Below are 23,368 nucleotides of genomic sequence, written 5' to 3'. Positions count from 1 at the left end.
ATAAGGAAGAGAGGAGGTATATATTAAAAATTAATTATAAATTTTTTTTTTTTTAATTTTTAAATTAAATTTAATTAATTCAATTAATTTATTTTTCATATAATTTCAGATATTATGCATCTACACAATACGCATAAGGTTCATGTTGTTTATATTTTATATTTTATTGTATTTACATTGTAGTTCCTGTTTTATTGACATATTAACATTTTATATCTTTATTCTATGTTTTATATTTCATATACTTATTAATGTTTGATTTAAGTGTTACATGTTTAATTATTGTCATCTGTGTTTAAGTGTTGTTATTAAAATTCTATTTATTTGACATATGTATAAACATTTATGTTATCTACATTAATAAATCAAATTCAAATTTGAATAAATATTTAATTTTTTTATTTTAAAATACATAATGTTAACAAATAAAATTTATTTCTCTTAACCATTAATTCTACAAAATTTATTGTGTCCCGGTTTTTTGTTTTCAAAAAATGGGATCCCTAGTCTACATACTAGATTACAAAGTTTAATAACTGAAAATAAATGAATTTACAATTACTTACATTTATCTATTTTAAAAAATCTTTAATTGTTGATTGTTTTTCGTTTTTTTTATTTATTTTTTTTTTTGACATAGCGCCAGATTGCTTTCCACTGAGTCCAATGCTTGACCTGTTTTTCACTAATCTGTTCAAAGTGGACACGGAGAGTCCGAGATCTTTTGCTAAATGCACACGTTTTCTGGCATGTCAATCTACACGGCGCAGAATTGCCATCTTTTCTTCTACCGAAATACATTTTCTGTCTTTTTTCTCCATGTTAGTAACATGGATAATCCACCACCGCAACTTGAAAGCAATTTTCACATGCTAAAATTATGTAGCAGAAATTCTGCAATATCAATTTGTACTATGATTGAAAAATCATAGTATCGCTCTCACTACATTACTGTTGCAAGCCTGCAAGTCACTGTGATGGTGGGAAACAAAACTACAGCCAAAAGTAATGCCATCTGGGAACAGAAATGCTCAGATTTCCGCAGAAATCGATTTTAAAATCAGTATTGCCACCCGAGAAAAAAACACAAATCACAGGAAATAATGTCCACATCAAGTTTTAATGGCGGGAAAACAATATATTGTAAGAATAGGCTTTATATATATATATATATATATATATATGTAGAAGTATTTTTACCTTGGGTATAAATAAATAAATAAACCTGGAGTAAAACCAGGTTTAATATATATATATATATATATATAAATTTCATTCATTTACAACCAACTGAAACTTTGTTTCTAGATGTGCCTTGTTTTTTTGTTAACACACACACACACAAACCGAGCATCTATGGGAAAGCAAGTGTAGGGAATAAGTGAGAGGGAGGTTTTCAGTGCAGATATGGATTTATAAAAATACAGGAATTGTGTTGGAGAGAAGTAATGTTTAGAATGAAAAAACAATTTCATCATCATGGCTGAAGAGGCTATGGATGTGATATGTTTTTGTTAGGATGCACTAAATGTGAATGTCAACCAAAGAAGAGAAAAGTAATCTTGGTTGGCAATCAGAATATCATTAAAGGTGAGGAGAGCAAAGTGCCTTTCTCTTGAAGTATAAGATAGAATTTTGTTTAGGTAGCTCTGAGATTCACTAGATTATCTCTAACCAAGCTGAAAATTGTTAAAGGGATTGGTGTTTAAGGCTATATAAAATCTTGAAGCTTGAATGATTGGAACACTTCAAAGTTTGTGAATGAATAGAAGGAGTGGATTGTACCATCATCAGCAAAACTATAAACAGGTGTTAGTAAGAGGTCATTGACACTTGGGAAGGCAGAATGTGGATAAAAGCACTGAGACCTGAAGTACTCCAGCACTGAATGGAATCTGATGAGATGCCTACATCCTTTCTTGTTCAAATGCAGTTCATCACTTGCATGAAGCTCTCCTCTTTTCATATGCAAACCAAGCCTCTTCAGAATTCAAGCCACTCTTTTAACATATTTTGGCTATTATGCTGGTATCCTGAAGTTACAAGAATTAATTTCCATTACTTTGTCCTGTGAAGAAACGTATGACAAAGGGGGTAGAAATCTGGAGGAAAGGAATACAAATATCTCATTACTAGATCATAAGGATATGTGTAATTTACAACAAGTAGCATACTTCAAAGTCAAGAGTAAATGTAATGAAAGAAATAACAACAAGAAATGAAATTCTATATGATTCAGGTCCTCCTGAAATCATATGACTACCCAGAGGCCTGGACATACCTAAAATTAAAAATTACTGAAAAGAAAGTACAATAAACAAATACATTTTGTTTCTATATCAATTTTAAACTTACTTGATTAGCTGACAAATATCTAGTGTCTGAATCATAATTTCTGGAGGACAAGAGGGAGGACTGCATCTCTCTCTAAAACCAATACTCCAACTATTACCAAAATCTTCACTGCCATGCATTAGGATTCCACTAGGTGTTTCAAAGTCATCAAAAGAATTGTTGTTAAAATTACCACAGAGACCAGCAAGTTGGTATTTTAAACAATTAGATACCTTAAAAACAAAATAAAATTGTTTTACATTATATAGATTTGCTAGCTTTAACATTAATATAATAAATAATCATGACAGGAAACGATTAAGTTATAAAAAAACAACATTTATTATTAATCTTACAACATAAAAGATTGAAAAATATACAACAAAAGGTTAGGAGGAGAGAGGGAAGAGGGAAGATAATAATTTTTTTCTTAAACTTCTATAAGCTTCTTCTTTGGGAACAGTACCTGAGAAACTTACTCCAGGAGACAGAGGTGTATGGAATGAAAGAGCAGAAGGAATTACTTCAGTGGATAGCTAGTTGAACTGTGAATGGAAATTGCCTTAGCAGCTGCTTGCATTTCAATATGTTTCAAAGAATTTGTAGACAAGAAGGTGAAACATACAATACAGAGAAACATGGCATGGCAACAATATAACACACGAATGATAATAATCAATACTATGAGGAGAACAAAGAACAGGCAACGAGAGTGACTCAGTTGGTAAGAGTAGTAAAAGTGCAGTATGAGCAGCGGTTAGCTAATTAAGTGAAACAAACAAAAAAAGAAAGAAAGAAAGTAAAAAGGAATGATTATGGTAGAAAGAAATTTTGGAGAAATTAGTATAAGGAATTAGTATTAGTATGCTGCAGAAGGTATAGTTGAGATTAAATTTTCTTATAAAGTGTTTAGTCCTCGTGAATGTGATATCATGGATGTTTCAGTGCAGTGGATAATGAGAAGGAGAGAATGACTGAGCAAGGACTATATAAGGAATTGAGAAAACTTGATAATGCTGTGGGACTTGATATATCACCATGTATTTTGAAGGAATGTGTCAGAGTTGACATATGCCATGGCATATTTTTTAATATGAGTCTTACATTGGGTCAAGTTCCAAAGGAGTGGAGAAGCAAGGGAAGACTGTACAGCTTCATATGGGAGGAAGGGGGGGAACAGAACTTAAGCACCAAATTGTGCTTAAGTTCTGTCTGTGCAGATGCTGTGGTTGAAGTGTTGGAGAGCACAGCAAGAACAATGATCCAGAATTGGGTTAACAACAGTTGTATTGTGTTTGATGGACAGCGTGGAATTGCTAAAGGGAAGTCACGTTTTCTCTGTGTTTCCCTTTTCCTCCAAAATACGAGCACTGGAAGTTAATCTTGAACTAAATGATGATCAGTGCTGCGAAGCAAGTTCATCTTTGCCTGTGAATGAACTCCATGACCTAATCGCATCAACAGTACATGACTCGATGGAGGCCAAAAACAAAAAAAAATTCAATGCAGTTATTTTGAACTTTCCAACAGAAAATGGAAAATCACTATAAGAAGACATCAAATTAGCAGAAGAATGCAACATCAATCCTAAAAATATTGTCAGGTGCCATGGTTTAGGGCCCATAAGTAAAAGAAAGGATGTAATAAACTTTCCACAGCTCATAAAAGCAACTTGTGACATGACAACAAGCACGTCTAAATTAATAACAGCAATCAACAACAAGTTCAAAGACACCTGTCCTCAATTGCGCATATATGCTCGACGAGACCTAAGACCTAACATTTGCCCAGAGAGAACAAAGTCGTCAACTTCAAAAGATGGACACTACAATGGAGAAAATAATTGGATCATAGAATACAAACAAGCTAAATTAGTGCAAAAATCAAGTGACACCACTAGTAGCCACCATGGATTCCAGTATACAGGCATAGCATAGGAAATATGCAACACACTTGCAGTCAAATATATGCCTCACAGAACCTTGCATATCCACTTCATTAACATCCATGGTATAAACTCCAACCTTAATAATATCCACCACCATCTTCAGTCTAATAAACCTAACCTACTCTTTCTTGCAAAAACTCAAATCTCACCTCCACCCACCACTATTCATTTCAACCTACCAAACTGCACATTCTTTAACATCTTTCAATCCAAGGGTGGCATCTGCACATACATCTGCTCTGACATACCCTGCCAGAGGGCACCCAGCTTAGAATCACCCAACTTTGACCTCCTTTGGTTGAAAATATTCCTTTCCTACTCGGTCAAATTCATTTGCTGTCTCTATCACTCCCCTAATGCAATCAACCACTCTGAGCTCTTTAATATCCTCTCCTTAAAAAGTGATTTTTCCAGTCCCACTCTCCCAACAATGAAATTATCCTCCTAGGAGATTTTAATGTCCACAACACCAACTGGCTTTACTCCTCAAGTTGTACACATCTTGCAGGCAGAGATGATGAAACATTTGCCATCACTAACAACCTTACACAGCTCATTCAGATGCCAAACAGAATACCAGATAGTCAAAACTGCTCCCCAAATACCCTAGATCTCTTCCTCACCAACAACCCTTCTAAATACACAGTAAATGTAGTGGGTCCCCTAGAATCCATGGAGACCTCCTAAGCCTCTATGACTTCTATGTTTCATTATGGTTGGACTATTGTTTCTGGCCTTCCAACCCAAACATATGCACCAAACGTATCACCAAAGTAATCATCACCGGCATGGAAACATAATACTCTGAACTGCCATTCTCTAAACCCTGGTTCTCCAAAAGATGTGCCAAGGCTGTACAAATGAAAAATCAAGCATACCATTACTGGCTCAAATCAAGAACTCCATCCTCCTTTAGAGCTTATACTCAAGCCTGAAATGGATGCAGAAAAAACAATCAATGCTTCCAAAACAGAGTTCAAAAGAGCAAAAAAAATAAGAAACTAGCGACCAGTCAAAATGGAAGGTGAGCATTTTGGTCTCTCGCCAAAGCAATTGGTCATAACTTCTGCCCGACACTATTCCCACCCCAATCATACCCAGATAGCTCCATTGCATCATTACTCACAGAAAAAGCCAATCTCCTGGCTTCACACTTTGCTTCCAATGCATTCATAACTGACAGTAATAAATTCCCCTACCATTCCGGATGCCCAACATAGAATGCCTCATATCCTTTTGCCAGAAAGAGATCAGAAAAACACTATCCAAATTAGTCATAAAAAACGTCTCCTGGCACTGATGGCATTCCTTCAATTGTTCTGAAATTTTGTTAACCAGAACTTTCTCCTATCCTATCCTATGTCACCTGTGTATACTCTTACTCCACTGGTATCTATACCTTTTGGCAACTTCTATAGGTGGAGAGGACCTCTCATTGCTCCTGCCTTGGTGTCTCCAGTACTGGGCCTGGCTCCCACTGACGAGACCTCAATAAAGGTTGAAACCGGCATGGGTATTGGCCCTTGACTTAATACATAGCATTACACATATCTGCAAGGAGGTGTGCTTTGCATTATAGGAGATACTGGGATAGGAGTGATGATAGCTTTCCTCACCTTACAAACGAGTTGCCTTGGTGTTGCACCACCTTAGCTCAGTCCTGAAGATACTTTCAGGTGCAAACTGTGTTTGCTCACACTTGGATAAAGGATTAAACTAAACTTATTATAGTTTAACCAAGTGAAAAATGAACTCTCAACGTCTAAGGCCTTGATTAAGCCACATATGGACTACTGTGCACGCAGATTTGGTCAACTAGTTTTCACAAGAATGAAGAGATATTGGAAAAGATCCAGAGGTGATTGACTAAGGTAGTTTCTGGCTCTAGAATGTTGAGTATTAAGAAAGGTTAAGGTAGAGGCATAGCTAGAGGGAGGTGGAGGGTTGCAGTTAATTCTGAAATTCAGTCTCGAGAACTGAGATCCAACTATTATAATACTACAGCGAGTTTTCCTCACAATTGCTGTAAGTGTTGCTAGTTGTGAGAGGAGTTTTTCTAAATAAAATTGATTAAAAATTACCTATATTACTATGAAATAGACTTTGCCAATGTCATCGACGATTTAGTTAGCAGAAAAGCAAGAAAAATAACATTTTAGAAAGTTGAAATTAAAGTTTTACTTCAAAAATAAACATATTGTTTTAATTTATTTCTCTATACATCGTTTTGAATTTTTGTAGTATTTTTGGTGTGTGTTGAGAAGGGCAGAAAACTCAGGGACTGCCCCGGGCAACAAAAGCTCTAGCTACACCACTGGGTTGAGGAGATGCAATTTACAGTCTGGTAGAGAGGGACGTACAAGTTGGTAAGGAGTTGCTGTAGCATTAATTGAAGAGGATTTTTATAAAATGGTGAGAGATGGGAGACAAAATGAGCTAATCCCTGGGAGCTGTATAAAGAGAGGGTGTGAGCAAGGAAATGAGAAGCAGGTTTTTTATATGGAGAATTGTTAATGATTGGAATGCATTGTATGAGAACGTGGCGTTTGCAAAGAATTTGAATGCATTTTAGGCACAGTATGATGAGCTGTATGTATTACAAAGGGACCTCTCACAATGTGTCTTTGATTCCATGGGGATCTTGGGATGATGATAATAATAATAATAATAATAATAATAACAATAACAACAAATGGCAATATATACCTTTTTCCCTCATCAATAGCTCTTGATAAAAGGCAAGCAACTTACTGACACAAGCATGCTCCTTAACAAATTCATCAAATTCATGCTGACTTGCATAGATATTCCCCCTCATCAGCCCAATAATGAATACTAATTTTTCCAAAATATTAAAAACACAGAAGAAATACAATATTGTACAGATACATCATTGTATTTCTTGCATTGCATTGTAGATATACAGTTTGATGTCTCTATTTTATCATTAACTTTATGCAATGGTACTATTTTATCCTCTTTACACTAACCCTTGCACTTTCCAATAGCTAGAATTTCAATGATCAGCCTAGTCAATGGAGTTGTCAGTTACTTAGCACATTTTCTTGATAGAGATGGTGAAAATTCTTCCACTGCCACTGCTTTGCTGACTTCTAGAGAAACACATTCTACTCATACCCTTCTAAACTTTTAACCCTCTCCTTTTCTCTAGAATAAAATTTGTTTTTGTGGGAAGCAATATAGCCGGTATAGTGACTGTGAAAATTTTCATTATATATAATTCACATTGGTCACTCAATCCTCATTTCTATCTATATGGATCATTTATCCACACTTATTTCTCCTCCTACATAGCACATAATGAAAGAATCCCTTAGGATTCCAGTGTTAGTTTCTTCAGGTATTCCCTTCCTTAATATATTAGCCCCTTTCATGGGATGAATCTTATATCCCTCATTCAAGTGTTCTCCACCTCATTCTTTATATTTTTTCCATAACCTCCTTTTCATATGTGGCTGCTGTTTAATATTATTAGCCATTCACTTTACATACCAAATTATTTATGTTTTTGCACTTGAGGAATGCAATTTGCTATTGCTGCAGATAAAGATTCCTTCACTATCTCCTATGCACTGATATCTCTCCTAGATTATTTTCATTGGTCCTTATAATGATTTTCAGTATAAGTGATTCTGATTCAAAGATATATTGTGAGTAGTAGGTGTATTTAGTGCTCATGTAAAATTGGTGATTTGTATCTGTGTTATTGTGTTTTTTCCTGAGAAAATCAGTGTTTTATAGTATATTAGTGCATATTTTCATGCTTTTATGGTATCAATGTTTCATAACATACTTTTATTGAGATATTGCAATATTATATAGAGGTGTAAAATCACACCAAAAAACACAGAAGAAATGAGAGGTAACAAGATCAGTAAAGTTGAGGACAACAGGGCTTGCCCTACTGAAGAGAAACTTAAGGATATTGAAAATGATTTAACCTCTAAAATTGCAAAGTTAAATTATTATACAGACAGAAACATGGGAATTACAGAAAGTCAAGCAACATTTAAAGGAACACAGAGAAGACAGAAAAGATAAGCAGAAAAATTAGAAAAAACAAAGCACATAATCAGGTAAGTTATTGCATAATGAAAATCATTTGGTATAATGACTCTATCATAAAACATGCCATTGATGACCTTGATTATAACTTCAAGTTTTTCCAGAACAAAAATTAAAAATATAGAACATACAACTGAAAACAGAAAAGAAAAAAAGAAAACAGATCATAATTCTAGTAGGCACAAATGACTTAACTAACAATAAGTTCATTATGAGAGAGGATGTGGAAAGGATTGTTGGAAGAGGTGAGAGTGAAAAGTGAGCAATTGAAAATCTTAAGTGTATTTACAGAGATATTATTATTATTATTATTCGTAACACCTCCAAAGAGTCCATAGACTCATTGCAAGAGAACACCTACTGTACAGCTCACCGTCTTCACAACTACACACCAAACCTCTACTACCAATCATCTACATCAATGCCATCTACCACCGACCACAATTAGTATATTTTTTGTCTGTAAATTGCATGTGTTCTGAAGGGCCAATTTGATTTTGGCCATTCACATAAAAAAACCTGAGTTTCCAAGAGAAAAAAAACCTTGCTACCTCTGTATGAGATCAGATATCTCACCTTCGATTGAAGAAGTCCATATAAAGATCCCTTCTATCCAGTGGTGTCGCTAGACCTTTTTTCGGCTCAGGGCAGTCCCTGAGTTTGCCACCCCTCTCAATACACACCAAAAATACTACAAAAAGTTAAAACGATGTATAGGGAAATAAATTAAAACACTATGTTTATTTTTGAAGTAAAACTTTAATTTCAACATTCTAAAATGTTATTTTTCTTGCTTTTCTGTTAGCAAAATCGTCGATACTATTGGCGAAGTCTATTTCATAATAATGTAGGTAATTCTTAATCCATTTCATTTAGAATAACTCCTCTCACAACTAGTAACACTTAGCAATTGTGAGGAAAATTTGCAGCGGAATTACAATATTTGAAATTGAGTTCTCGAGACTGTATTTTAGAATTAACTGCAAAAGTTTAAAAATGTTCAAAGTGCCGCCCGGGGCGGACCACCCCTTCACCCCTTCCTAGCTAGGGCTATCACAACGAGAATCAAACTTGGGCCTTTCCTAATTGAAGGGCGCAACATACTGTCATTCTTCCAATTGCGCTACAGAGGCGCTTAAATTCATATAATAATATGAATTTAATTGGGATGTGCAGACTGAGTTTGAGGGGAGAATGAATTCTTATAAGAGAGATGCCTACACTTCAATGTGTTTGGTATCAACAGTCTTAAAATATTATTAATTGGGGTTCCATGAAAATTCATCGAAAAACAATCATTGGAAAGACAGTTTATCGAATGTAATTCATCAAATGACAATTCATCACAAAAGCAATTCGCCAAATACACAATTCATTGAATGACAATTTAACAAATGGCAATTCGTCAAAAAAGCAATTCATCAAATGAACAGTTAATCGAACAACAAATTATCGAACGACAATTCGTCGAAACTGAAATTCATCGAAAACAATTCACCGAAGATTTTAATATGAATTCTTTCATAATTCATTGAAAAGTCATTTTTCTTGCAAAGTATTATTTAAAAGTGTTCGGTAACAATAGTTAATGTTACTCAAGATGCAGACTATTGTTAACTTTCAATGACCACTTCCATAATTATTTTCTTGCATTTTAGAACATTTTATGTAAGTGTACATACTGCTTCATTGAGCAGATAGCGATTTATCTGTGGAGAACAAATTTCATTTTAACAAATTTTGCACACACTAACACTAGACGGACTGAAATGAAAAAATTAATATATATCTTAACTGTAAAATTTCATTAAATTTCATCTGTCCAGTGAGGAATTGCTAATGTCATTTTGAAACTATGAAAATGTTGCAATAAAAGTGATCCATTTGGAACAAAAACTGAACCATGCAGACAGCCACTTGTACTGACAAATTCTGCATATTCTGCTAAGTTAGAAAGTTGTTATTATAATACATAATTTCGACAGGTTGTTTCTTTGTAGCCCCGAATATAGCTGAACTGAAAACTGGAACGGTTCATCAATTTTTTGTAAAAGTTTCAAATACCAAATCTGAGTAAAATTCATCCCATAATAATTGCTGTACTGACGTCGCATATTACTGTTAGCAATAATAATAATGGAACCTTTGTTGTTCAGTCAGTATAAACAAAGCTTTTCAGATAGAAAGATCCATGCTCAACATGCATATTTTTTATCAGTCCTGTTCAGTTGAAGGTCAGCAGGCCTAATACAGAGATGGCTAGCTTTTCCTCTGGGAAACAGGCAAATCAGTCCCATTAACACACATACATACAGACATGAAACGGTTATCGGACAAGAAAGACAATAAGAAATCATGTTGTTCTCTAATTATTATTCCTTAGTAAAGTAGCATTGCTCTCTCCCACTAATCATTAAGTTGAGAGGAATGAGGGGGAAGACCATTAATCATTATTATTATTACTACTACGTTCACGCAGTTAGGCTAGTGGCTATGTGCTTTGCAACCATATGCCTGGGGAAGGAGTGTCCTAGGGTCGATTCCCGTCGATGATGTGAGGAGCTTAATGATCTTCCTTAGCCATAGCCAAGTCTTTGTTGTAGATAGCAGGATTTTTCTCCCAGTTTATCTGGGGTTTTTCATCCAGCAAGCAGACAAACTGGCCCCGCGAACACACGGATACAGTCAGTGCACGCCGTGGGTAGGAGGTGCCCTTGTGCAAAACTTTTTTTCAGTGCCCCCATACAATAAGTTTCCATGAAAAATGTTTGCAAAAAATTTTACTTTGTTAAAAGTAGAAAACAGTTTATACACATACATAAAAATAAATTTTATTTAACAGTATTAGAACATCGTAATCACTGAAATTCATTAATAAGGAATTTTTAATAACGAAAATTTTCAAAAATGTTTATTCCTTAATATATAAATACAACAGAATATATATATATATATATATATATATATTCTGTTGTATTTATATTTATCATTAAATATAAATACAGTAGTATTTATCATTAAAATTAAAATCTTTATGTTATCTCGGTCTTATAGTCATTAAATCTATATTTTTTTCAAATATATATATATATATATATATATATATATATAAACAAAAATTACTTTTATTTTAATATAAAAAGAAACATTACATTTGGAGATATGCTTTTAAATATATAACAATTAGTGTAAATGCAGGTTTATTTTAGATATTTATCTGTCTTGCTTTAGCTGCCACAAAATTTTTAATATCTTTAATGTCTAATGAATCAATAATATTTTTTTTAATTGATATAATTGATAAATCCATTAGACGCTCCCCAGGCATTGTTGACCGCAAATAATTTTTTATTAGTTTCAGTTTTGAAAAACTTCTTTCCCCTGATGCTATGGATATTGGTAATGTTAAATAAATATGCATCACACACAGTATTTGGAAACGTGTCAGTTAATTTATTTTAGTATATATAATTTAAAACATCTTGAGGAGCCGACTCTTTTTTAATAAAACATTGCAAAGTTTTTAATTGCTCAAATGAAGTCATACCATCAATATCGCAATTGTCTGAATCTTGACTGTCGCTCAGTTTTAAGTACAAATCTTCACAATGTTTCATTAAATCTTCATTGCTCCAATCTTTTAATTTGCTAATGTCTCTTATAACTTTAAAGTCCTTGCTATGTTGTTTTAAGAGTATGAATCTTTCCGTGACTGAAGTGTCTAAAATCATGAAGAAAAAATTTACTTTAAAATTTGGTTCAGGATCATGCGTTGTCTCATCTGATGCTTTGTAACCAAACGTTTTTGTTTTTGTTCTTTTGAGAATGTCTGTAAAAATAGGATCAATATTAAGATCATTGGCTAATTATTTTTCATTTCTAATAATATTTTCAAAATATTGGTCTGTTCGGCGAGTATTTAATTCTTGTATAACATAATCAAGATTTTCTGTATTTTTTCCTATATCAAATGTCGGATTCTGCATTATTTTGCTTGCAACATTTATGAGACTTAAGATTTCATACCAGGGTGGAAGGGGTGGTGAAGCGCAATACATAGCCTCTCCCACTCAAATGGCAACCTCACCTTCCCGTGGTCCATCCTGTTCTAAAAGTACAAACGAGGCACTGGCGACCGAGTATGGGTGGTATAACCTTAACACCCTAACAGAGTAAATGCTGTTAGATCTGCCTGTCCAGAGGCGTTAGGTAGCAGCCCTACCACTGGACTTACCCAGCGACAGGTTAGTAACCTGCCCTGGGGAAATTCAAAATACTTTCAAGTTTCATCCAAAGAAAAGCTGGACGGACTGTCAGGGAAAAGACCACAACCCAGGAAACGGTAAACGAAATTGGAAAAAGGAACACATAATGAAGATTGCAACATGGAATGTGAGAAGCATTGCACACAAAGAAGAAGAACTTGATAAACAACTAAACCAAGCTAACATAAAAATATGTATAGTAACAGAAACAAAGAAAAAACAAAAGGTACAAAAGAAACAAACAACTATATACAAATCTACAGTGGGGTAAAAAAAGAAGAAAGAGCAAAAGCAGGTATAATGATTATGGTACATAAATCCCTAAAGAACAATATTGTATATTACAACTATTTGAATGAAAGACTAATAGAAATTAGACTCAAGACATTAAGAGGCCACATAACAATAATTGGTGCATATGCACCAGAAGAGGGAAAAGAAGAAGACAGTAATATATTTTATAAAGAATTACAGAATGCCATAGATAAAACAAACAAAACTGACTATTTACTGCTAGCAGGAGATTTAAATGCCAGAATAAGAAACAAAAAATACAAAACAAACATAGGTAAATTTGGCGAAGATACATGTAATCAAAATGGTCGCAGATTGCGCGATTTTGTCATTTATAATAATATGAGAATAATGAATTCAATGTTTAAACACAAGGAAATACATAAATATACTTGGTCAGCCAGAGGATACAAATCAGTAATCGACTACGTTATCACAAATTTTAAATTAGCGGAGTTAATTTTAGACGTAAGAGCATATCGAGGCTTTGAATTAAACTCTGATCATTATATGGTATCAGCAAAAATTCGTTTTAAACCAAAGTGGCTAAAAACACATAGAATTGAAAATTCTTACCAGCCAAGCTACAAAATTTCTTCATTACAGGATCCTCAAGTTAGACTACAATATCAAAAATGCACAAACTTAAAAACAGAAACCACACATGAATCAAGGGACATAGAAGATGAATGGGAAAATTTGAAACAAATTCTCACAAAAGCAGCAACAGAAACCTTAGGAATAAAGCACAAATGGATTAGAAAAAGAGGACTACGAGACTGGAACAAAGAAATAGAAAATATAATAAAAACCAAAAAGGACAGTTACCAGAAATGGCTAAATTCCAAAACAATAGAAGCAGAAATAGAGTATAAAAGAAATAGTGCAATTGCAAAACGAGAAGTAAGGAAAAAACATAGAGAAAGATGGAACAATTTCGTAACAGAACTAGAAAAGGATTTATTTAAGCCACAACCCAAAACTTATAAAGTAATAAAATACATGAATAAAGAAATAAAAGAAAAGATAAAAATACAAACAATAGATTTAGAAAAATGGGTGACCTATTTCCAAAATCTCTGGACAGATGAGAACAATGAATTAAAATTTTATAAGACAAAGAATGACCTAATAGAAAATATCACAATGTTAGAACTGAAAAATATAATAAAGAAGATGAAAAATAGGAAAACGCCAGGAGAAGACAATATAAATATAGAACTATACAAAAATGCAGGTGAAAAATTTAATGAAAGACTTTTGAAATTTTTTAATATGGTTTGGATGTCCGGAAAAACCCCTAACTCTTGGAAAAAAGCACTGGTCATCCCAATCTATAAAAAAGGAAATAAAGACAATTGCAATAATTATAGGGGAATTAGCCTGCTGAATACAGGATATAAAATATATGCAGGAATATTAAAAGAGAAACTAAGCAGCATTGTAGAAAACAAATTACTAGAAGAACAAAATGGCTTCCGAAAAGGCCGATCCTGCATAGATCCAATTTTTACTTTAAAATTATTAATAGAAAAGAGAAGAGAATTTCAAAAAGAAACACGTGTGGCGTTTATTGATTATGAAAAAGCGTTTGACAAAATTAGTCGACAAAAATTGTTTAAAATATTAACCGATTTAAACATACCAAACCAACTTTTACAATCTATTCAAGAAATATATACAGGAAATAAAATAGCAGTTAAATTAGAACACACCTCAGAATGGAAAGATATATCAAGAGGAGTACGACAAGGATGTACCCTCTCACCTCTGCTTTTCAATATATATATAAATGAAATATTAACAATCTGGAAACAGCATAACCCATTTGGTATACAAATGACCCTGCAAATGAAGATAGATACACTATTATTTACAGATGATCAAACAGTATTAGCTACATCAGAAGATGACTTACAAAGATCATTAAAATCATTAAATGATATCTCAAAGCAATATAATATGACAATATCCAAAGAAAAAACAAAAATAATGGCATTCAAAGGAGAAAACCCAATAAGAAGTAAAATAGTGATAGACAATAAAATACTAGAACAAGTAAACACTTTCAGATACTTGGGATGTGATCTATCATACGAAGGAAAAAAAGACATAGACACTAAAATATCAAACTTTGTCAAAGTAAATGGCATAATAAATAGTATATTTAAGCCATCCCTGGTACAAAAACACACTAGAATCAGACTATAATGTCTTGTCAAAACCAACTCTACTATACGGAAGCGAAACATGGACCATGAAAAGGAAAGATGAAAAACGAATTCAAACAGCAGAAATGAAGTTCCTCAGAAAAACAGCGGGATATACCAAGTGGAACCACAAAACAAATGAAGAAATCTTACAATCCCTAAAAATCAAACCAATTAATTACTACATAAGACAGTATAAACAAAAATGGCTAGAACATTTAAATCGAATGGACAACAGCAGACTACCAAAAATATTATACAGATACAAAATAAGTGGAAAAAGAAGAATCGGAAGACCAAGAAAGAGATGGCATGAGACCGGAACAGGCCACATGGCCTATATTCCATGATAGGAAGAAGAAGAAGAAGATTTCATACCAAATGTGAACAGGGGAAATAAATTTAAACAAATAAATCTTTGAAATTAAGTTGTCTGCCTGAACTAGAGAATCAATATCTTTAGTTTCATCTTCTGTAATATTAAAAAGAGCCTGGTATATTTCCTTGATATTATTTTTAAGTAGCTTTGTTGCTTCTACTCTACTTTCCAACACCTAGTAACAGAAAGGGGTTTCAAATTAAAAACATGATGTTTTTTTTAATATAGCCCAACACTTCACAGATATTGAAAAATACTTATATAATTCCTGTATCACCCCCAAAAAATTTATAGTTTCACAGGATATCTTAGCTGCATCATTAACTATCAAATTTAATGAATGAGGTAGCACAAGGAATAAAAAAAGCCCTGAATTTTTTTCAAGGGCTATTTTTATTCCGTTTTTTTTTCTGCATTACATTATGTTTGCCTTGCAGATTTGAACCGTTATCATAAGTTTGGCCGCGTAAATCCAAAATGTTAATATTCAATAATTTTAAATAATTTTTTACAAATTGAAATAGTCCTTGCCCAGTGGTATCTTCTACAGATTGAAAACCCAAAAAATGTTCATGAATTTCTCCTATATATGTATCGTTATTTTAATTAACAAATCTAATAACAACAGATAATTGTTCTGTGTGGCTTATATCCAGAGTAGTGTCAAGAATTAATGAATAATATTTTGCCTCTTTACCCATTTCTAAAATGTTTTGTATTATAGCTTCAGAAATTATACAGATGATTTCATTTTGTATTTTATCACCCAAATAATGGGCAATGTTCCTTTTTTGTGATGTTTGGATGCGGTACTAGTGTTCTGCCATTATCGAATCAAATTTAGCGATAGTTTCTACTAACTTTAAAAATTGCTGTTATCATTTTCTTGATAAATATTGTATTATGTAGATTAACTGTTCTATAACAGGTTGAAAATATTTTTTCTCAGTTTCATATAATCTTTGTTGTGTGCAATCAATAATGCATTTCTTAATCAACGACATTTTAAGTTTGCTGTATTTTGAACAGTTTTTAATGTGCGCGGAACTTGTCTTGTGTAATTTTAGTATATGACACAAATGTTGCCAACTGTTACAACCATATTCGTTAGTATGTTGGGAATTTTGACTATCAAATATTTTGCGATAATAACAGAAAACGGAATTTCGTGATTATGAATAAACTAAATAACTTCATAAAAGATTTTCTCCATTTGCTAAAGTTTGATAATAGTATGAATCGGAAAACATGCGGCCAGATTCATCTTTGGGAAATTCTTTAACTACTTGACGTGGGAAATGCTCAACTAAACAATCTCTAACTTTGGTAGATACGTGTTTCGGCCAAGTACCCAGATCATTAACATTAAAATTTAAAGCAAAATTTGAAGTTTTGGGTTTGCTCAATCAGAATCCAGTATTTCTTCTGCTGCAACTAGACAGTCCAGTCAGGCCAGTTTCATTTTCGCATGTAACATTTGTTTCTTCATTGTTATCTTGTGTCCTTTCTTTTTCTGTAGTAGAGCCTACATGGAGTACTTGCTTCATTAGAACTTTCTGTTCTTCGTTTTTTATGTGGTCCTGAAGTTAAAATATATTCTTCGATCCAGCCAATTTATGTTCCAGTTGTACTCATTGCAATTTTCTTTTCCTGTTTTGTGCACCAGATAAATTCTTCAGCTTTTTTTTCAACATTTAGGGGTTAACACACTTGGTTAGACTTTAAAATAAGAAAAGCATTAAAAGTTGTCCACCAAAATAAATAATAATTTCTGAAATTTGCCCTTAAATTTATTTTTTAACCAACTATTATGTTTAAGGTGAACAGGCCAAGATTGACTATTTTTTTTATTACAGAACTTGATTTTTCAGATGTTGAAAATTAACATGTAGATATATTAGCCAGTGATCGATTTCGCAGTGATATTTATTTAATACTTTTTACATTCTAGTAATTGTTTAATAATTAAGAAATTTCAAGAATATTAAAATTATTTATTAAAGAAATTAGTAAAAGGACCCCAATATCTTCCAACCAGAACAAGAAGAAATATATAAATAAATCACTTATTGAAAATTATTTATTTTCTACCCAAAAATATAATATAAAAATCTGTTGTATTCAAAATAAGATAACTAAAATGAAACAATTTAAATGATTTTTCAACCTTTGCAAAAATATAATAGACGTACTTACTTTATGTGAATTATAAACCAAAATCATAAAAAAAAGTACTATAACAACAAAAAACATATTTTATAAAACAAAAGGCAACTGCACAGTAACACTAATGCACAAAATGAAATGATGCAAAAGACATCAGAAAAGTATCAAGAAAGGGACAATTGCAGTATGCGTAAGCAAACCTAGATCATCTAAAGAGTTTTATTGCTCATAAATAACCTATGTTTATTAATTTAATTTGAGCAACATCAGCCCTAACGCGCCAATAGTCTACCCTACATATATATGGGATTTTTAGCTATGGTCCCTCAGCTGATAAATATGTTTATAATTTATAAACTATTACCTTTAAAATTTTGTCTATCAAAAATCTAACGTACCTCCTGGCCAACATTCTTCAAAGACATCTCCTGTTTATACACTACGAATCATCGAATCCCCTAGTATTATTTTCTTAAATTTTCCCTCCCCTGTCTATCCATCTCTATGAATTCATCGTTTCCATTCCAACTCAAAAGAATCTCTTATCCAATCCAAAAGTCTCACTCTGTGCTGTCTGCAGTGTGGTCCGGAGCACCCAAATCTCTGTAAAATCTGTTTTCGCACCTCTGCTCTTCACTCATCCCAGAATCATTCTCACTCTCATGCCTATTTTGCTTTATGTTTTCATGTATCATAAGGCTTTGATAAGACCACACCTGGATTATTATGAGCAGATAAAGAAGCTGTGGAAAGAGTGCAAAGAAGAGTTACAAAACTTATGTCCGGATTATGGGATTTAGATTATGAACACAGATTGCTGCAGACTCTGCTTAACAGGAGAAAGAGGAGTGATCAACTACCGTGTTAGAATAAAACTTTAATTTAATATAAACCAAAATAAACACTCTACGTTTCGACCATCACATTGAGCTCATCATCTGGAGTATACACATATATACAAATAATGAAACTGCACTACAATCTAAATAATATGCTAGAGTTACTGATCAAGTGTTAAAACTACCAGAGGCCAATAGTGCCTCTGGTTAAAAAAAAAAAAAAAAAAGTAATACATGAAAGCTAGAGTCCTGTTATTATTATTATCTATTATGTTACAAAATTAATTAAGCTGAAGAGTAACAACACATTCACAAAGAAAAATAATAAATAAATAAAAATAAAAAATAAAATTACTTATATAAGTACTGTATACATATAAACTGCAACAAACTAGTAATGAGTACGGGCCAATAAAAGCTGAAAATTTAGATTCCTAAAGTGAGGGTTTTCTGGAAAACTAAGTGAATGTATGCCATTCAATTACTTGGGATTTTTATGCCACTATTATTGTTAAGATTAGGATGGTTAATCCAAATTTCACAGTCCTCTTTAAATTTCTGTTCATACCAAGTTTTTGTATGATGCAAAGAACAACTACTTTTCAAATCAATTTGGTGTGGGGTATTAAGAGCGTGATCGGAGAGGGTTGCTTCATCAAGATTGTTAAACTTAATGTGTCATTTGTGTTCTTTTTTAACAGATAGGGATTGTATGTCCAGTTTCCCCAATACAGTATAAGGTAAGTTACAGGTGCAATAAACTCCAGAGTGTGCCAATGGAGGAAGAGGATCCTTCGAGGAGCTGAATATGTTTTTTTATTTTAAATTGGTTTAATAGTGGCATTAAAATTATAATAGTGATTATAATGGCATTAAGATTATAATTCTATTAATTTTTTCTGATAACCCTTTAATGTATGTGATAGCTATGGTTTTACTGTAATCTATATTATTTTTTGCTGAAATTTTATTAAGAGATTTATTAATAGTTACTTAAATATAAAGAGCTAATAAGCTTCATTTCAGCGATATAAACAATATAAACAATATTTTAAATTAAGGGGATATAAAATCCACATTGTTTCAAAACCGAATAAGAAACTCAAAGATTGGAATCAGAGAGTTTCATGCCGAATATAGTAAACTATAAAGTATCGGCGAACACTAGCGTGAGCTAATGCAAGTGACCCTAGTACGTGGTACAATACCGGACAACTCGCCGTAAAGGTGAGGAAAGTTCAGATCGCTATTCTTAGGTATTTTCCATAATGTAAAAACACATTTCTTAGGAAATATATGTTGTTATTACATTATGGAGGGAGGTCACTACCCAGACTGGTTTCAGCCTTTTTTGAGGCTTCATCAGTGAGTAGCTAGACCATAATACCAAAGTGTATAGCGAAAAGAACTTATATACTCTGCTATACGAGTTTCCAAAGAGGTGCAACCATTAAGTTACTTAAATATAAAGAGCTAATAAGCTTCATTTTGGCGATATAAACAATATTTTAAATTAAGGGGATATAAAATTCTCACCTTTGCAACGAGTTGTCCGGTATTGTACCACGTACTAGGGTCACTTGCATTAGCTTACGCTAGGGTTCGCCGATACTTTATAGTTTACTATATTCGGCTTGAAACTCTCTGATTCCAATTTTTAAGTTTCTTATTCGGTTTTGAAACAATGCGGATTTTATATCCCCTTAATTTAAAATATTTATTAATAGTATGTTTTCCATGGGCATTATTTATAAAAGTATTGCTAATAATTTGTAATTTTTGTAATTCTTGTTTAAGAGCTTGTTCATTAGAGCAAATTGTTTTTGAAGGTGTTAATGACTCCAAATTTTTTGCAAAGGGTGGTGATATGAGGTAGCATGTGTATATTGGCTGGTAAGTAGTAGGCTTGCAGTAAACAGTGAAGGATAGACTGCCTAAGGGAAGATGTATGACCAGTATAAGGAAAGGGAGCGAGTTCTGATTTTATATATATATTTAATCTGAATGTATATGTATATGTATATACATATACATTCAGAATTGAAAGAATACGCAATTGTTAGATTTTCTCCCGGAAACTCGGGGTTTTTCATCCCGCATACAGACAAGTCGGCCCTTCAGAACACACGCAATTTACAGACATAGCATACTAGTTGTGGTGGTGGTGGTGGAGAAGGTGGGTGGTAGATGGCATTGATGGAGATGATTCATGGTAGGGGGTTCGGTGTAGTGGTTGAGACAGTTGTAGGTGTCCTCTCTCGATGAGTCTTCGGACTCCTTGGAGGTGTCAGGAATAATAATAATAATAATAATAATAATAATAATAATAATAAAATAGACTAGTATCTACATATATTTTATGCATTCATGATGTACCTAACTTTTTCTTCATTTTTTCGATATTTCTAAGCTACGCAGTTCATCTGCAAGTTTTTCAAATTGTCACAAATGTTCAAAAAATTTCCAATATATTTATTCAAAAAACTGCGTATAAGTGGAATCATGCAGTTAAAACCTGCGTTCTTCAGGGGGTAAACTATATATATATAAATTTTAAAGCAGCTGTTAGGACATATCTGCATAATTAGCTGCTACAATAAATCTGTTCTATTTGCATGTATGCTGCACAGTCTGTAGGAGCAGAGTGTTTTTCCATTAAGTGTGTGTCGTTCAAGTGGTCTCTAATTACACTAATTGTTCCTAAAAATAGTACACAAATGTCTTTACTGTATTTAGTGATAAACAAAGCCACTTGATTTTCTTGCTTGTGCAGTACAGAATCTTAAGGTTGAAAAGTTTTTTTAAAGATGTAGGGTCGAGAACAGCGTGTGTACTTGATTATTATATCAGGCACACGACCTTCTCCGTCTCTTCAGATCATTTTCATCTCTTAGGTCTCGACTCAAGAACTATATGCTTCTCCTTTGACACAGAAACCCAAATGTCATCAAATCCATGTTCCCTGTCATTCCTAAGCTGCTTCATAGTGTCATGCATTTTTTTTTACAACAGTACAATATACAGAGGGTGAAGATTTCAGTATATTATTCAAGACATCAGTATAGCCAAATAGAATTTGTCTATACTGATGTCTTGTAGTAAATTTATATGTAAATAAATCTGCCTAAATGTAAATGTATATAAATAAGAAAAAAATTCTGAAGATTTCTTTGTTTAACAGAAAACATCAAGAATGAGATTCTTGATGTTTGAAAACATCAAGAAATCCCAATGCAGAGAATTAAGAAGAAAAAAAAATCAAATATTTTGTAGTAAAATACCTTTAAATCTTTTCAAACTTGGCCTATGTCATCTGTGACAGATTTTTGAGAGTTATTAAGCTGTATTACGAACGGCGTAAGAAAACTTTGGCATTGGGCCAGTTGTCAAGGGCAACATTGGCGAGATGTGTTACCAAGTATTGCAACTTTCAAAACTATGAAAGGCCTTAATGTCGCATTTGCCTACAGAGGTAAAATTCTAGCTACACTGCTGAGTGTCTCACACACTCAGATCATCTAATATCACAACTATTGTAATGATACATTCAGAATGAGTGGTAATCTCAGCTATGCTGTGTATTCTTATTGATGGTTGAAGAGAATGGGAAGTAGGGGTAGTGGTTAATAGTTTGCTAAATTCAACTATGAAACAGTCATTTTAAGACAGTATGATAGGTACACAAGTTTATTCTGCTATACGCAGAAGTGACCAATAGTAATAAACATTTATTATATTATATAGAGAGCTTACGATAATACGATCTTCAGCATCGGAGCTGTCATCTTAGCTTGCACTACTTAAAAGAACACAAATGCTGCCCAAGCATCCATATATTCGCCATTTATTAGTGCATTTCATAAGGATTTACTGGCCTGACAGCTGTTACGAACTGGTTGTTTCTCCTAGGAGACCACTGAATTAATAAATGATCATTTAATTTACTACTCAGCGGTGGTTTACTCAGTAACATACTTACCCTACCACTGAAAATGAAACTGAGTAGAACCGCTGCTGAGTTAAATCATCCTTGGCATCACTCATTGTTGGGTGATTCCAGAGATCACCCAAGTTTTTGTAGCGGCGCCCTGCACATAACAAAGCTATCGGGGATTAGTTTTTTCTGGGGTGGTCTCTTTGGTGAATGCCTTTCTCTGGAATATGAGCATTTCTTCTCAGTGGTATGGGGAACCTATCACTGAATAGAATGACCACTGAGTAGTGAATTAAGTGATCCCTTCAGGCCACTTGTTGAGGTTAGAACGATCTGAGGGATCACCTAGTTTTTTGAGAAGATCCTTTACTTAAGAAAGCAGAAAACTTTAAAGTAAGGATGCAATTCAAGGAAGCAGATGCTCCTTCCACTGTCTTTTACATAAATAAAGCGATTCTGGATCTCTACAGAGAAGAAAACTATCAAGTTAATCATACTACAGGGAAACACAGTAAGCAACACTCAGGAAATTCTGGAGGTTTTTACTGACTACAAAGAAGCCTCCTCGGATAAGCAAGCAGCGGTTGCTCAAGGCATGTGGCACATACTAAGTTTGCTGACTGATATTCAGGTGATCACAAGAGCTCTATAACAGCAGGTGAAATCAAACTAGCAGATAAAGCAGTGCAAGCCAAGAAAAGTTCTGGGTGACATGGCCTGAGAATAGAATTTTATGGAGCAGCATGAAACACCTTCTTACCCATACTAATCCAGCTCTTTAATAATTTCTTCCAGAGTGGGGATATTAGAAGACTTCACCAAGAGTTACACAATGATCCTTCCCCAAGATAGACAGAGATGACAGAATCATAGGCAACTGGCATCCCAGTGCACTCAATAACATAGACGACAA

At 33.3% G+C, this 23,368-nt stretch overlaps 1 protein-coding gene across 4 annotated transcripts in view; it reads right to left on the bottom strand.

The window, feature by feature from the left end:
• Positions 1 to 23,368, bottom strand: part of LOC150094462 (hemocytin-like) — a 2,636,009-nt gene that overhangs the window by 677,717 nt on the left and 1,934,924 nt on the right. For all 4 annotated transcript variants that reach the window (XM_090412206.1, XM_090412207.1, XM_090412208.1 and 1 more), the window contains one exon: positions 2,356 to 2,567. In XM_090412206.1, coding sequence (XP_090268332.1) covers positions 2,356 to 2,567 — 212 coding nt within the window. The remainder of the gene's footprint in view (positions 1 to 2,355; positions 2,568 to 23,368) is intronic.

This window comes from Typopeltis vanoorti, chromosome 22 (genome assembly GCF_054136105.1).
Source record: "Typopeltis vanoorti isolate ZY-2024b chromosome 22, IOZ_Tvanoo_1.0, whole genome shotgun sequence".
NCBI classification, from domain to species: domain Eukaryota; kingdom Metazoa; phylum Arthropoda; class Arachnida; order Uropygi; family Thelyphonidae; genus Typopeltis; species Typopeltis vanoorti.
This window is presented reverse-complemented; position numbering and strand designations above follow the sequence as displayed.